The 14,435-nt window shown below is 40.0% G+C and overlaps 1 protein-coding gene across 3 annotated transcripts in view; it reads left to right on the plus strand.

Annotated features, from left to right (window-relative positions):
- Window positions 1-6,614: 6,614 nt before the first annotated feature.
- The window catches only part of LOC5520150, a 35,168-nt gene continuing 27,347 nt past the window's right edge, over window positions 6,615-14,435 (plus strand). For 2 of the 3 annotated variants that reach the window (XM_048719894.1, XM_048719893.1), the window contains exons 1-2: window positions 6,615-7,167; window positions 14,134-14,311. In XM_048719894.1, the coding sequence (XP_048575851.1) occupies window positions 6,927-7,167; window positions 14,134-14,311 (419 nt within the window). In that variant the 5' untranslated portion in view covers window positions 6,615-6,926. The remainder of the gene's footprint in view (window positions 7,168-14,133; window positions 14,312-14,435) is intronic. The other variant, XM_048719892.1, reaches the window with a different exon arrangement.

Here is a 14,435-nt window from a genome sequence, read left to right on the forward strand (position 1 = left end):
ATTTTTTCTGATATCGCTTGTGCCATCTTTTATTTTAAGAAAAGAGAGATAATCTTTAAATGAGTAACGAAAGCAGGTTATCAAAAATATACTATTCCACCGATGGATACTGGAAAGGGTATTCAGCTATTTATAAGTTAGCTAGTGTCGCTAAAGTCAGTGAAGCCGAGGCTAAGAGGTGGCTTGAAAAACAGGCGTTGTGGCAGATCTATCTCCCAGCTCCAAAGTATGTCCCCAGACCGCATTGGACTGTGAATAAACCTAATCAGATTCACCAAGCCGATCTGTTGTTTATGCCCCACGATAACGTAGGCAGAAAAACCTACCGTTACGCGTTGGTCGTGATTGATATTGCCTCGAGATATAAAGATGCAGAAGCACTGACTACCAAGGATTCGAGTGGAATTGCTAAAGGGTTTGAAAAGATATACTCCAGAAAACTTAAATGGCCTCATACGGTGATTGTCGATCCGGGGACAGAATTTAGGGGAGAGGTAACGAAGATTATGAAAAAGAAGGGGGTTACCATCCAGCGAAGCGAAGCTGGGAACCATCGCGCACAGGCTTTTGTCGAACGCGCCAATAGAACACTGGCGGAGAGGTTGTTTTCTCATCAGTATGCTCAAGAAATGATTAGCGATGATCGGTCCAGAGTTTGGGTGAAACGATTGCCAGATGTTTTGAAGACTCTGAATAGTCAACCCATAAGAATTACTGGCAAAGAGCCTGTAAAATCTATTGGTTTGAAAGAGGTTGATATTGACCCTCCAACGTATAAGCGGCCTGTTGGACTTGACGAAGTTAGACTACCACCAGGGGTTAGAGTTAGATATCTATTAGCTCCTGGAGAAGAGGAAGGAGGTGAACGCAGACGAGCCACAGACCCCATTTGGAGTTTGAAAGTGTTTGATCTATCACGCAGTGTTGTTTCGGTTGGGCAGCCTGTGTTGTACTACCTCTCCGAAGGCGCTCCAAGGAGGTCGTTCGTTAGGGAAGAACTTCAAGTCGTCCCTGAAGATACTGAGCCACCACCTAATAGCGTTCTGAAATGACCGTGAGCGAAGGTGTGAATACCATCATCACAGATGACCCGTTTATCATCCTCATGAGATAGAGCGACCTTGTTCACCGTTTCAGTGTAAACATCATGCTTATGACTTCTGATGACATTCATAAGTCTCATCTGAGGTTTCTTACCAAATAAGCAATCCTTGTAGTCATCGAAACCGATGCTCTTCTTGACGACTGCTCTCTTGACGCCCTTGCATTTCTTTTCTTCTTTACCTTCATCCATCTTGTACGAGTAAAGTTTGGCCCTCAGTCCTACAAATTCTGTGATTTGCTGGCCCCCAGCCTCATCTTTAAACATTCCGATGACTTTCTTGTTCACACCCACCTCAATACCAGATGGGTGACCCTTCGGAAAGTTGCTGGTGTCGAACATGGACCTCACATCCCCGCTGATGTCCTCGTAAAAGTCTTTCGTCTCGATCTCATACATCAGGCTGTCAGTATCAGTGAATAAGAGCTTTGCATCCTCACCGTACTTAGGCTTGACGAAGTTGTAGTGGAAATCGTACATGAGCGTCTTACTCAGGTCCAGAATGGACATACCCAAGTAGACAGGCTTGTTGAAGATCAGCTTTGTCTTCTTCATGTGGATGGCGGCTAGATTCTCGCAAAAGATGGTGCGATGTTGATAGTTCGGCTTTGATATGAGCTTCTTGGCCTGCTTCTCGTCCGTCACCAACCGAATGTCCACCCTGTTCCTAATGTTCTCCATAGTCTTACCAAAGACGGAGTTGTTCATTAACTTGAAAAAATCTTTCTCAAAATCGTTTGTCGCCTTGGCTCTCAGATCGGTGTTCAAGTCAATGTAGGGCTCCAGCCAAGCAGACTCCTCAAAAGTGACACCCCTGTGAATCTTGGTGACTTTTAGCCCAAAACTCACATAAAGTCTCAGAGTCTCATGGTGGATAACGTACTTTGTCTTGTCGTTAAGGTTGGGGACCAACTTGTCCACATTGCCTAGCCCGATAGATTCCGGGGCTAGTGGGTAATCGTTGTGTAAGTCATGTAGGTGGTGAGGGTACTCCAAGTCAACCTCCAGAATGCATGGGCGGTCTCTCCAACCTGACAGCTCTTGGTCACCCATCCACCTGAAACCGTGAGTCGGTAAAGGGTTGCTCATCGCCCAGCCATACAAATTGTTAGCATCAAGGTAGGTGATATATTTTGTGGGTAGGTCAGGGTCATACTCCTTCATGTAAGGGTTATTTGCCTCCCCATGTCTGTTGCTTATCATGGAGACACCCCCACGGATGCCCTTCTCAATCATGAGCAACATGTCATAGTCCGTTAGAAGCTCTAGCCTCACCTTGGTGGTCTTCAACGCTGCATCCCAAGCCAACCCTGGCGCTGTGTAGTACCAAGCGGGGTCCAGACCGTAATTCTTGAGACAAACGTCCCTAAAGTTCTCGAAAACGTCAGCTAAAAGCAACACATCCGACTCTAGGTACAGATTGTGGTAATCCCTCATGGTCCCCATCCCAAAGGCCTCCCACACTCTCCGCGCGTGCAGGTGATCCTCCTCCGATATGTCGGTGTCGTTGAGTTTGGAGTGGAACGCCTCTCTCTGTAAGAGCTGTGTTGCGTCGAGCTTGCTAAAGCCGTCGAACCAGTCGTAAGGGAAAACACCCTTCCTCAACAACAGCTGAAGCTCCTCCCCCTCATAGTACTCCGCCAGGTTTTTGAAGCACTCCCTTGACATATTACCCACTAGACTGTCGAGACTGGCCGACATAAACCTGAAACTGTCGATAAATCTGATATCACGTTTAACATCAATCTTGTTGCCCTCCTTGTTCGTGAAACTGTCGACTACAATCTGTTTTGTGAAAGAAATATACTTTTCCTCGTTATTAGGTATACAGTTTATTTTACCTTCCGATGTACCAAGGTTCTTGATAAATAGATGGCTGTCGTACCCAGACAGATTGTGAAAGATAACAGGAAAGAACTTTGGAATTTTGTGATCTAAGTTGCATGCGTTGTGAGCAGCACCTCTGTACTTCCCTGTAAGGTGGCAATGGTCCAAAACCTTGTCTTCCCCTAATTCACCCTCACAGATGTGGCAGTGAGTGGCGTCGTTATAGGCGATTTTGTCCTTCGGAGTCATTTTCACCTTCTTAGGGAACCTGAACTTATCATAAATTTTCTTAATGTCTGACTCCAAAGACTCTACGAAAAGCTGTGGGATATCTTCGTCTGGAGATTCAGCTGTGTATCGTACAAGCTCGGATGGGGATATATCTCCGTCGAAACACTTGATGAGATAGCAGAAACCAGACGGTTTGTGTTTCTGGTATTGCTTAGTGAAGCTTTTACTCTCATCTGGGGAGCATGTGTCTATATTCTCTGTGAAGCTCTCAAAGTCGGCGTAGACAACAAAGGGGACACGCATTTTTCTGTTGTAGTTTTTGAATTTAATGTGGGGTAGATTTCCATCCTTATCTATCTTAGGCATCTCTATTCCAACCGCTTCATGATTGCCGCAGCATTCAGAATGTTTTTCTAATGATTGTTTGCACCGAAACGAGTTCAGACATCTACAGCATAAAAAACGAGTATGATGAAACTCATCAATTTGAGTAGATACTAATCTCATCATATTCTTTATCCAGCAGTAATGATTCGTCTCATCATCCGAGATGAGAAGTAAGTTGATTGCATTATCTGGATCCTTCTCACTGATTCTCAATGGATATATTTTGGTTTCGTATCCAAACACATTAACCGTATACTGGTTCTGTTTCTCGAACTTGTCAATCTGTTTTAGTGAGACGGGGAACTCTATCCCTGACCAGTCGAATTTCTCAGAGCTCTCTATCATTTGTTTACTGAACCTTTGAGGATCTTTCTCCCTAGGATACACAGCAGAGGTTACTGCCCACTTGAAACATTCGTGATCATTCTCGTTCTTAACATTGATGATCGCCTTCTTAGACGCTAGTTTCAGCGGCAGCGGAATATAGGAAGACCCAGAAAGCGGTTCAAAGGGATCTATGTTGATGTCAAAGTATTCCACTTGGTCAAACTGCCATCCGGAGCCTTGCTTCTGGAACAGCTCAACTAATCCGAGTAAATAATTTGTCATCGTATCGAACAAATCAGAGAGATCAGTCGACTCTGTCACAATCTCGGGCTTCTCTGTATGAAAATATCCCAGTTCTTCTTCGATCTGAGCTGTAGCCGGATCCTCTTTTATAAACCCGCAAGTAAAGATAAACTTCACTTTGATAGGCTTTTTTTGTCGACTGATGAGCTCTAAGACTTTCGGTTTGATTCTGGCGATGAATGTCTTGGGGTCGTAACCTCTCTGCCCGGCTATTCCGTGGGTTTTAAGATACCCCTTCAACGCCGTCTGTTGTTCCTTGGGTGTGAAGCGATCTTCCACCTCCTCGTGTAGACGCTTAATCCTCTCCTTCAGACGTTCGACCCGTTTATCTGCAGCCTCTTTGACGGTCTTTTTGACGGGCTCGGGGACATAAGATAGTATCCAATCCGCAAACTTGTCTAACTCGCTCTTGATCAAGTTGGCCGCCCTGTTTGCAAAATGCTTGAGTGATTGGACGCGGGAACTCCGTGGGGGTTGGGAGGGTTTTAGAATAGGGACATTAATCTCAGGTATCGGGCCGTCGAGAATACTCTCCGACGTGTTGGACGGGGTAATGCGGGGTGGTCGTGGCAGCCCTTTGACAAGTTTGGGTAAAGGAACCCGTCGGGGTGGTGGTGGTGGTGACGTGCTGGTCAGCGCCCCGACGAGCTCGTCTCTCCGCATCCAGTAATATCTTGGGATACCCCGCTCCTTGGCGAGGGCTTTCAGATCTTTCACCTTCAGGTTCTCCATTTCTATCAAACCAGTCATGTCTTTAAACCACTTTTCAAAAGCTTTTTTAGATGTGAAGCTTAGAGGCTAGCCTCCCGAGCTCCCCCTAGGTGCGACACGTGACAAAGTGATTGACAGGTGGGCTTGGCTATCACGTAGCAAAATGATTGACAGGTTCTTGACAAAGTGATTGACAGGTTCTTGACAAAGTGATTGACAGGTTTTTTACAAAGTGATTGACAGGTGGGCGTGGCTATCACATGACAAAGTGATTGACAGGTTTTTGACAAAGTGATTGACAGGTGGGCTTGGCCGTCACGTGACAAAGTGATTGACAGGTTTTTTACAAAGTGATTGACAGGTGGGCTTGGCTATCACGTGACAAAGTGATTGACAGGTGGGCTTGGCTATCACGTGACAAAATGATTGACAGGTGGGCTTGGTCGTGCGAGAGATCTCTGGCAAACTCGCGCATGCGCAGGTCGCGAGGCTTGGCGGAGGTGTGCGGAGACTTTTGCGCCACTTTTGGAATGAAATTTGGGGAGATCAAAAAGTTGCGCCAGCTGCGCCATTTCCCTACTACTCAATGGGTGAGCTTGTGTTGCATATTGTATACGCATTTCTCTTTCTTCTGTTTCAAGGTACAGTACAATTCCCGGCATATAATCTAATACATTCCGCATTAGTTGTAGTGCGCCTTTCGGCAGGCCTATATTTTACTTTCGCAATTCGATCTTTCCCTAAGCTGTTAAACAGTTTCTAGAGTGACGTCATAGTTATATTTAGTAACACGACACGCCAAAAAACAGTTTTGTTCTTGTCAACACAAATTAATTATGCTGATAACCCGACTTTCTTTGTAAGTGCTTAAATTATACCACCAAAAGACAAATATCCTGGTGAACAACCCACGGTGGACGCTTTATAAATTCTTGCTAGGATGGAGACTATAAACGTATTTAGATTTTTGGTGACTTTTGAATACAAAATAACACTGTAGACGAAATAACGAAGTTATATCGGGGTCACCGCACCATGAATATTCTAGACAACCCACATTTCCAAGAGAAAAAGAAATTCAACGTATATGATGTTCGTAATTAAATGCTTGAGCGTGTCTGCCGTTGGTGTCTGCTTCGCGTAGCCAATAAACACAAAAGCTTTTCAATAGATCAAATGTAACCTATAACAACCAAGCTCAGTACGTGACAATAATAAACAAGGCTTTTCCTTGTACTAAAATTCAAGTACCTCTTGTTACTTTTTTTCTCGATCTGATCAGCAGGCATTGTCGAGGCAAAATCGAGTTTGTATATGTCTTCAGTGGGTCTCTTTTTACGCAATGCAAATGACAGCTGAAAATATGATGCCCCCAGGCGATTGTGATTTCTGCAGATGCAGTTGTTCGAGCGAACAGTTTATATTACGGAAGACATTTATGTGACGCCTGAATAATAACTACACAGAAAATTCGCACTGTACCGCATGCATTGCAGAGTACACAGTAAAGCTCTCCACAATCGCTCCCTTTCATGCCTCAGTTCTTTATATCTGTTCTTGTTGGGTCTTTTGTATGTGAAAGACAATTTGACAGGCATTAAGATTAAAATAAATTGACATTCATAATCATAGCAACCAGTAGGGAAATGTGAAACATTATATATTACGATTAGTCAACATCTACATTTCAAATTTTCCATGGGTACATCGATGATGGTTCTGGTCGATCGTAGTCGAACTGCAATTTCTATATTTCAGCACGGTGTCAGTTCACAAGGAAATTGACAACTGCACCTCGTGCGCGATTGATTGGCAAGAAAAGGTCTACCGTAGGGGGTGACTCACTAGCCAATTAGATGCCGAGGCCATTGTCAACTGAAACCCAACATTATCAAACGAGATTGGGCTCAGCGCTTTCACGCTTTCCGCCTTTGAACGCAGTATTCAATACAACATAAGCACTTCTAAACGTTCAAATATGCTGGGATGAATTTTCCTAGACTAGCGAGCCGTTTAAATCGGCTGAACAAGTGACACCATGGAGCGAACGCAAGAAAAAATCCAGCCTCTACCGCCAAAACTTCACGTTCTCGACTCGACTGTGAACGTCCATTCTGCTTCACTCGATAAGGGGACTTCGAAGGCCCCAAACAAGGGCTATTCTGCCGAATCTTCACATGAAAACAGTGGTTATGTGCGAAGCAGCCATGAAGTGTTCATTGGAAGAAAATCGGAGCCAATGCATTCACATTTGCAAGCTCAGTATTATCATCCGACAGGTAAGGTCTTACAATTGTGAGTTTCAGTTCCCAAATAAACCCTCAATAATTAATCACGGGAACTGAACAAAATTTGCTAGAAATCATTACTTTGTGAATTTTATCGACTAGGAGAAAGCGTGTTTTGAGTTTAAGTGATATTTTGGAGCTTATTTTTGTGGAAATCGTAGAGATCTAGGTCTTCGAACGCGCCCGTACTTGGTACGAAGATTTCGGCATGTGACCAAGTAACAATACATTACACGATCTAAAGCAAAACGCTTTCATCATACTCAACAAACCTACGTTTCCTACCTTTTAGTATTGCTCCGAGGTTATAACAATAATTTTCCTGTGTTGTAGAGACTCAGAAGCGAATGATCAAACGTTCTTTTGGTTCGATTTTCGAATCAGTTTAAGTCTAGGTTTCGCTGCCTTTCACTCAAAGAGGCATAATATACGCTCGATCATGTTACTTGCGACCACGAAACCTGACAAATACTAACAACTACGAGCACTCTTTACGAGATATTACAAGCTAACAAACCACAAAACCTTATTGCTCATACTCTCGTGGGTATGGGAAAATTATGAAATGCTATATATTATATGTATTCCTGTATCTACGGGTGATTTCAGCTCATAAGAAAAAGATTATTACGTAGCCTGCTCGCTGTAAGACGATAGCAATTTACAATTCATGGCATCTCGAAATTTTACCTTTAAAAAAATCATCGGACAAACATCACTAAATATCGTTGTTTTCGCACACCTTAGGATTTACTAAACAATTATATAGATTTATTGTTAACCGTTTTAGTTGGAAATTTTTCAGATGTCGTAGATTATTCTCAATTCCGATCATGGCTTTGCAGCTTTCAAGGCGTATTTGTTTTCTCCTCCGCGCTAGCTTGACCGAGTCGTGTAAAAAAATATGCCTTGAATCTCGGTGTATTTAATTTTCTATGATTGCCTCTACAAAAAGGGCTTTGTTTCTATTGGAAAATAAGCAAAGTAAAGGGTTTTACTGTGCGGTTTCTGATTAGTAAAGCCAAAAATAGACAATGTGTAAGCGGTTTTCGACGACGTGTGAATGGCGTGGTTTGTCTGTACAGGACCCGAAATGATCCCAGGACCCGAAACGATCCCAGGACCCGAAATGATCCCCAAAAGTACCCCAACTGATCCTCGGACCCGAAACGATACCGAGGAGTCCCCGAAATCAACCCCAAGGAATTGCGGTAATGGACAAAGGGAAAGCAGAAGAAATACTTTCAATTCTTTCAGCATAATAAAGGGTTAACAGCGACTCGATTTCTAAACAACGTGACTTAAAAATATTTAATTCCAACGCAATACTTCTATTTATTACATTGCCCGGCGTTAAACCCATAAACAGATTCCAAAACAAATACACAACTTTAACTTGCTACTGAAAGGAATATAGCATAAACATAGCGCAGCTTTGCTCAGATCAACCATACTTTTGACCTTCCATCACACTCTTAACATTTTGCGGTTCCGACACATGACTCCGACACTATAAATCTCATTTCCGGTAAACATCACCCCTAAAAATTAATATTCATCTGACAACCAAACATGTATTTCACCACAAAATCCTTGTTCACACGAGCGAATATTTACCGACACATTTTAGGCAGCCGGTTTGGGCGAGAAGATGGAATGACAAAAGCACACTGAGTAATACACTCGAACAACCCTTCTACTACCGATGCAAAATAGTGAAAGCACTATTATGTGAGTTTTGAATTTCCTCATGTAGTCGTGCGTACACCCCGGCATGATCTCGTGATATGATAGGTCTTTCATTCACCGAAAACAAACATGCCAAAAAATAACTTTAAAACATTCCGCTTCCTATGTAAAGCAGCATGTCCCATCTGTAAAGACTTTCTTTTATGGCTTGTTATGTAAAAATGATTTATCCACGCCGGGCTCCTCAAATTACTATCACAGGAATTGTTAGTTGACCCCAATTTCTGACTCAACCACTGTATTTCCCCCGCAGTCGTATATAAAAATCTTAATACTATAGTTTTAGTTAATGTAAATTACCTTTTAATAACACAAACAAAGCTAAATGTTTCATATGTTTTTAAAACTTAAAGCCAATCCTTACACATTCCTTTAGTTGTCCATTACTGTAATTCCTTGGGGTTTATTTCGGGGACTCTTGGGGATCGTTTCGGGTCCCGGGATCAGTTGGGGTACTTTGGGGGATCGTTTCGGGGCCTGGGATCGTTTCGGGTCCTGGGATCGTTTCGGGTCCTGTACATGTCCACCATAGTCTCAACATTTCCTGCATTAGGATCGAGTTGAAACTTTCTAACTAATGTGTCGATGTTTATAATAATGATAAAATCCCACAGTTTAAAGATCACAGATCACAGGAAAATTATTTATTTTGGGATAGGTTGCCGTGTTAAGGCGGGCAAATGGCGTGAAGTTTTTCCGTACGGCTCTCAATTGAGACGGAGTTCAAAGAATATGCGGCGCCATAGATGATTTTTATCAAACGTCTTCCTGCCTGTTAGGCCTATGGAAAACACAAGTAAAACACTTTCTACTTTTCTTGACTTTATGTTACGAATTAGTTCACCTTGTAATATTTTGATATTCAGAAAACGAGATTGGCGAAACTGTATAATTTTAAACTACATGGGCCTATTTAAAAATATTAATCTGAGCATTGAAAGTGCGTTAGTTGTTCTAAGGTAAAATATTCAAGTGCTTTGTTCATTATGTAATGATTTTAGCCATAGCTTTAGTATGATTTCTAACAGATATCGTGGTTTGATGCATGAATAAACAGCTAAAAACCTAACAAAATGAATTTGTAAGCGTTTACTCTCTTTAGGTGCACGCGTAAGTTTTCTTTGGTTTCGATAGTCGAGTAGCCAAATTTACGAATATCCCAGCGAGACGTTTAGTGAAATAAAATCTTTGGTATTCTAAGTTTATCCCCAAGAATAACAACATACATTTACCAGACAGAAACTCAATATCTACTCGTAATATCTTATTTCTTTGGAATTTTGTAAACGTATGTTTAACTGACAAAATCATACATAGCGCAATTCTTGTCTTGATGCTTGTCTTGAGTCTTGATGCTTATTGCTGAGAGTGTAATAGTTGTTCTCCAAAAGTTTTTGTTTTTGTTTTAAGCATTGTTACCAAGTACATATGTCATGCAAATGCATTTATAAACACGAACCTTGTGCTAACATATGTTTTGTCGTCTTTCAATGGCAAAAATATGTCTAAGAGAGAATTTAAAATCGTTATTATCATTACAACGAGTCATTGTAGTCAAAGTCGACGTTTGATCAACTTGCAAATATCATGTTCTTCCGGCACGAAATAATTTTTGTTTTAAGGGTCAAATTTTTTTTGCCTTTGTTCTATAATTCATTTGTCTAAAAAAATTAACCGCACTTTTAAGTTTTAGAAACAATAGCAACAGAACATTCCACTCAAATAGATTACTTATTCTGAATTCAATGTTATTTATTTTTCTTGCTTTTATGTTTCGATAATAATATTTTTAGATTCCTAGATTATTATAATCACGTCACTTTATGTATTCAACTCTGCTTGCCGCTTGAGAGCGAGTTTGATTTTTAATTTAGAACGGAACACTTTTTTTATTCCACCAAAATTCATATACTTTTCTTCTACGTGGAAATATAGTTAAAAAATGTCACTAAAGTTTACAGAGCTGTTGGTTATGGCAAATACGTTAATCACACGTTTAAATTAAAATACTTAAAAAAACAATTCTTTTAAAAAATCCCATAGCATCTCCCCTTACATTTTATCGCGTGTTTTTAACATAGAGTTATTAAAATTAAAGTTTTTTTAAAATATGGTTTAAGTCTAGTTAGATACACACAGATATGTTTTGTAATATTATCATTAGATTAGATTAGATTTAATCCCTTTATCAATAATTAATCTTTCCTACGATTTTCCTACCATTAGATAGTCCATAAAATTTTGATGTTTTTTATTTTATTCCCAGAATTTTTTGGTTTTCCCATCTAATTGCAAATTCTAAAAGTTTCCACAAATGCTTTCTATCCAGATACATTTTAATGTGCGATGTTTCAGATATTTGCGGATTCAAATAAACAAATAACCTCAGTCATAACAGGTATACAGGAGCATATAAACCGCTAAAATAATTTACATCTGGATGGATGACATAATTTAGATAGATAGCCATGTTTGTGTTATCCAAATTATTATCAAAAGCAGTTTTTTGTGACTTAAAACGTAAAAATATGTTTTCTTTTCTTTTTGTCCTTTATTTACTTAGTAAGTACTGTTAGCTTTATCGCTTAAAATTATTTCCCAATAATAAAATAATGAAAATATATTTCTGGTAAAAAGTGCTTATGTGATAAGGTCAACAATCGCAAATGTCATAGCTTAAAATAATAATTTAAAAAAATATTATTGGCCCCTTTTTTCTCTATATGCATATGTAGATTTTTATTTTCCTGTAGGGTGTCCTTTTCCTTTTTGTCTTTTTAGTCTTGCTCCAAGTGGGAGTGTCTACTAGTTTTTAGTTTGTAGTGCATTTAAGGCTAAATTCATTCTTTCCTTTTCTCATCTCTTCTGTTCCTTTTTTCAATGACATTAAAGTCTTGTTTCCTATTTTTTTTTGTACTTTGTCAAACATTGTTCCTACTCTACCATTTCCCTATAATTTCTTCAGAAGATTCTCTTCTCAAGAAGAGAACATAGACAAAGCAAAAAGAAACAAAGAAGAACATAACAAAATAGAAACTCTATTAAACCCCTTTAGTCTAGAGCCATAATTTTCAAATTAACTCCCTTTCATACCATTAAAAGTTCAAAACATGTCAAAGATCAAAACACATGTCTCATAGACATTTTAAGCAAATATTGTTTCTCCCCAAGAAAAGGTGCGGATAGCACCAAGAGAAGTGGATCCATTTGATGCTCCTACAATGTGATTACATGCCAGCATGTGTGGCGGGTGAAAACTAGATTTTGCTCTGTCCCCTCTCCCCCACAAAGCCCCTACTCCATTTGTAGCTACGTGCTAGTGTGTTGGCCCTTTTAGCTTGTATGTCATGAAGGGTTACTCAAAAAGTTTCTATTTTGAAACCTTACTAATAGCTATCAGATATCACTTAGGTCACCACTCGAGGTATAAGGTATGAATTAAATTCACCAAATTGAGCATAACAAAAGCTTAACAGCATAACAAAAACCCTCAACTTGAACAACGTTCTACTTTCCTTTCCTAATTTTCAATGTAATTTTTAACAAATTATTCAAGCACTGAACTGTCATCGAGAATCGCTCTAAATTATACGTTCAAAAAATAGTTTTGAACAAAAGATGTTGAACCACCAAAAAGAATAAGCATGAACGATTTGTTTATGAGTTTTTTTATTCCTGGGATATAATTACAAATCCCGTGTATATTCTATCAATTACACGACTCTGTTAAATAAAAAGCCAGTGTAGTACTTTTAGAGAGCGTCCTCTACTTCGCCAAAATATAACACGACTTTTAAACCACCGTGTTTTGAATGTGGATGACCTCTTCTGAAGTGCCTTTTGAACATGACTTAGTGAATTTGATTGCTTTTTCTGTTTTTGATAACGGTTATTATAGATTGTGCCAATTTAGGCTAGTTTGGCTTGCTATAAGATTAAACTACCTTAAAAAAAAGATGTTAGAGACGTTCCTAGGTCCTTTTTGCCTTCAATCTCGCTACCCAAAATTTTGCTATTCGGTTATATTTTGGTATATTTATTTGCCTTTTTAAGGGATTATCCAAAAATCTGGTCCAAAAGTCTATCTATCCAAAAGTCCGGAGATTAAAGAATATGTAGTCCTCTATCTCTGCTTCAAACAGGAATTACTTAATTTTTCCATTGTATAATGTTCTGTTCTGAAAAGGGTTTTGTCTTTTCCTATTCAATAACAACTACATAAATATGTAGGACATAAAAATCCTTTGAGTGTTGCGAAGGTTTTATAGCGAAATTAAGTTATCCGTTTTGAAAAAGTACGAATAAAGAACGGATAAATAGCACCGACGCACCGACTATCTGATAGTTAAGCAACCGGATATAAAATTCGGCATTGTTGAATAAAGGAATTGAATCGCTGTTTGTTGTGTGGGTGTACGCCAGTAAATTTAGCATCTAAACGACCCTGCGATTTGTGCCGGGGGAGGTTATGAAGTCCCGGAATAATTCACGTGTTTGAAAAAATCGATAATCACGTGTTGTAAAGGATTACAGATGATAAAATGTTAAACACTGTAAACCGTTTTTATCCGATTACGAGAGTTTGTGATGTCACGATTCACGTTGTTTGAAGTAAGGTCTCAACGGAAAATTGAGAGGAAATATTTGCCAATCAAAAACCGCGAAATGTCATTTCTTTTGTCTGGAGTCCGCTACATACAAAACCTGGAAACATAAGGCAATTTAGCAGTTGGAAAATCGCCGGCGAGAGCAGGAAGAATGTTAAAAACTCCAGTAAAAGTTTTCAGAGCTCTACAACACAGTACAATAATTATCAGGGTGGGTGCTACAACATTTTTGTTCAGGTAAGCAAGCCTCAGATATTTCTTTTATTTGCTTCTGGGGCAGACGCTATTTTTTCGTGCCCTTTTTGTAGGATTCCTACTCTTCTAAGGGGGCAATTGCCTCTTGCCCCGTGTTAGCTACGGCCTTGATTATATTATGTGTCCCCTTTAAATAATTTCTTGCAATTGGAAATAAGACGGTTTAAAATATTCTCACACGAAGTCTGAAACTTTATGAACAATATTTGAGTGAAAAGTATTTGCCTGAATCAGTCAATAAAAATTGGCTTGAGTAACTCGATATTGTGCGGGAGCAAGAAACTGTGGCACGATTTGCCATCTTTATCGGTGACGTCACACATACTAATGACCCTTCTGATTTTAGCTATGATGAATCTGCCTTACCTGAGCATGGACCCCCGGGCCCAATCCAACCTGTTGTACACCTACAATAGCCCAATGGTGGGGTTTCACGGAGTACCAGGGGGGTACAGCCAAAGGATTCCTAACGGGGAGGAAACAGGACGAGATGGAAGGCAATCGCACCCCACACAGCCTGAAAGGTTTGTATTTCATTGTCACGTACTCTTTGTGTCCTATGTTTCATTGTCACGCACTCTTCGTAGAATGTGTTACAGTACATCGTTACCTTTTTGGGCCCTTTGTTAGCATGGTCGCGTAATCTTT

Source organism: Nematostella vectensis, chromosome 12 (genome assembly GCF_932526225.1).
Source record: "Nematostella vectensis chromosome 12, jaNemVect1.1, whole genome shotgun sequence".
In the NCBI taxonomy this organism is placed as follows: domain Eukaryota; kingdom Metazoa; phylum Cnidaria; class Anthozoa; order Actiniaria; family Edwardsiidae; genus Nematostella; species Nematostella vectensis.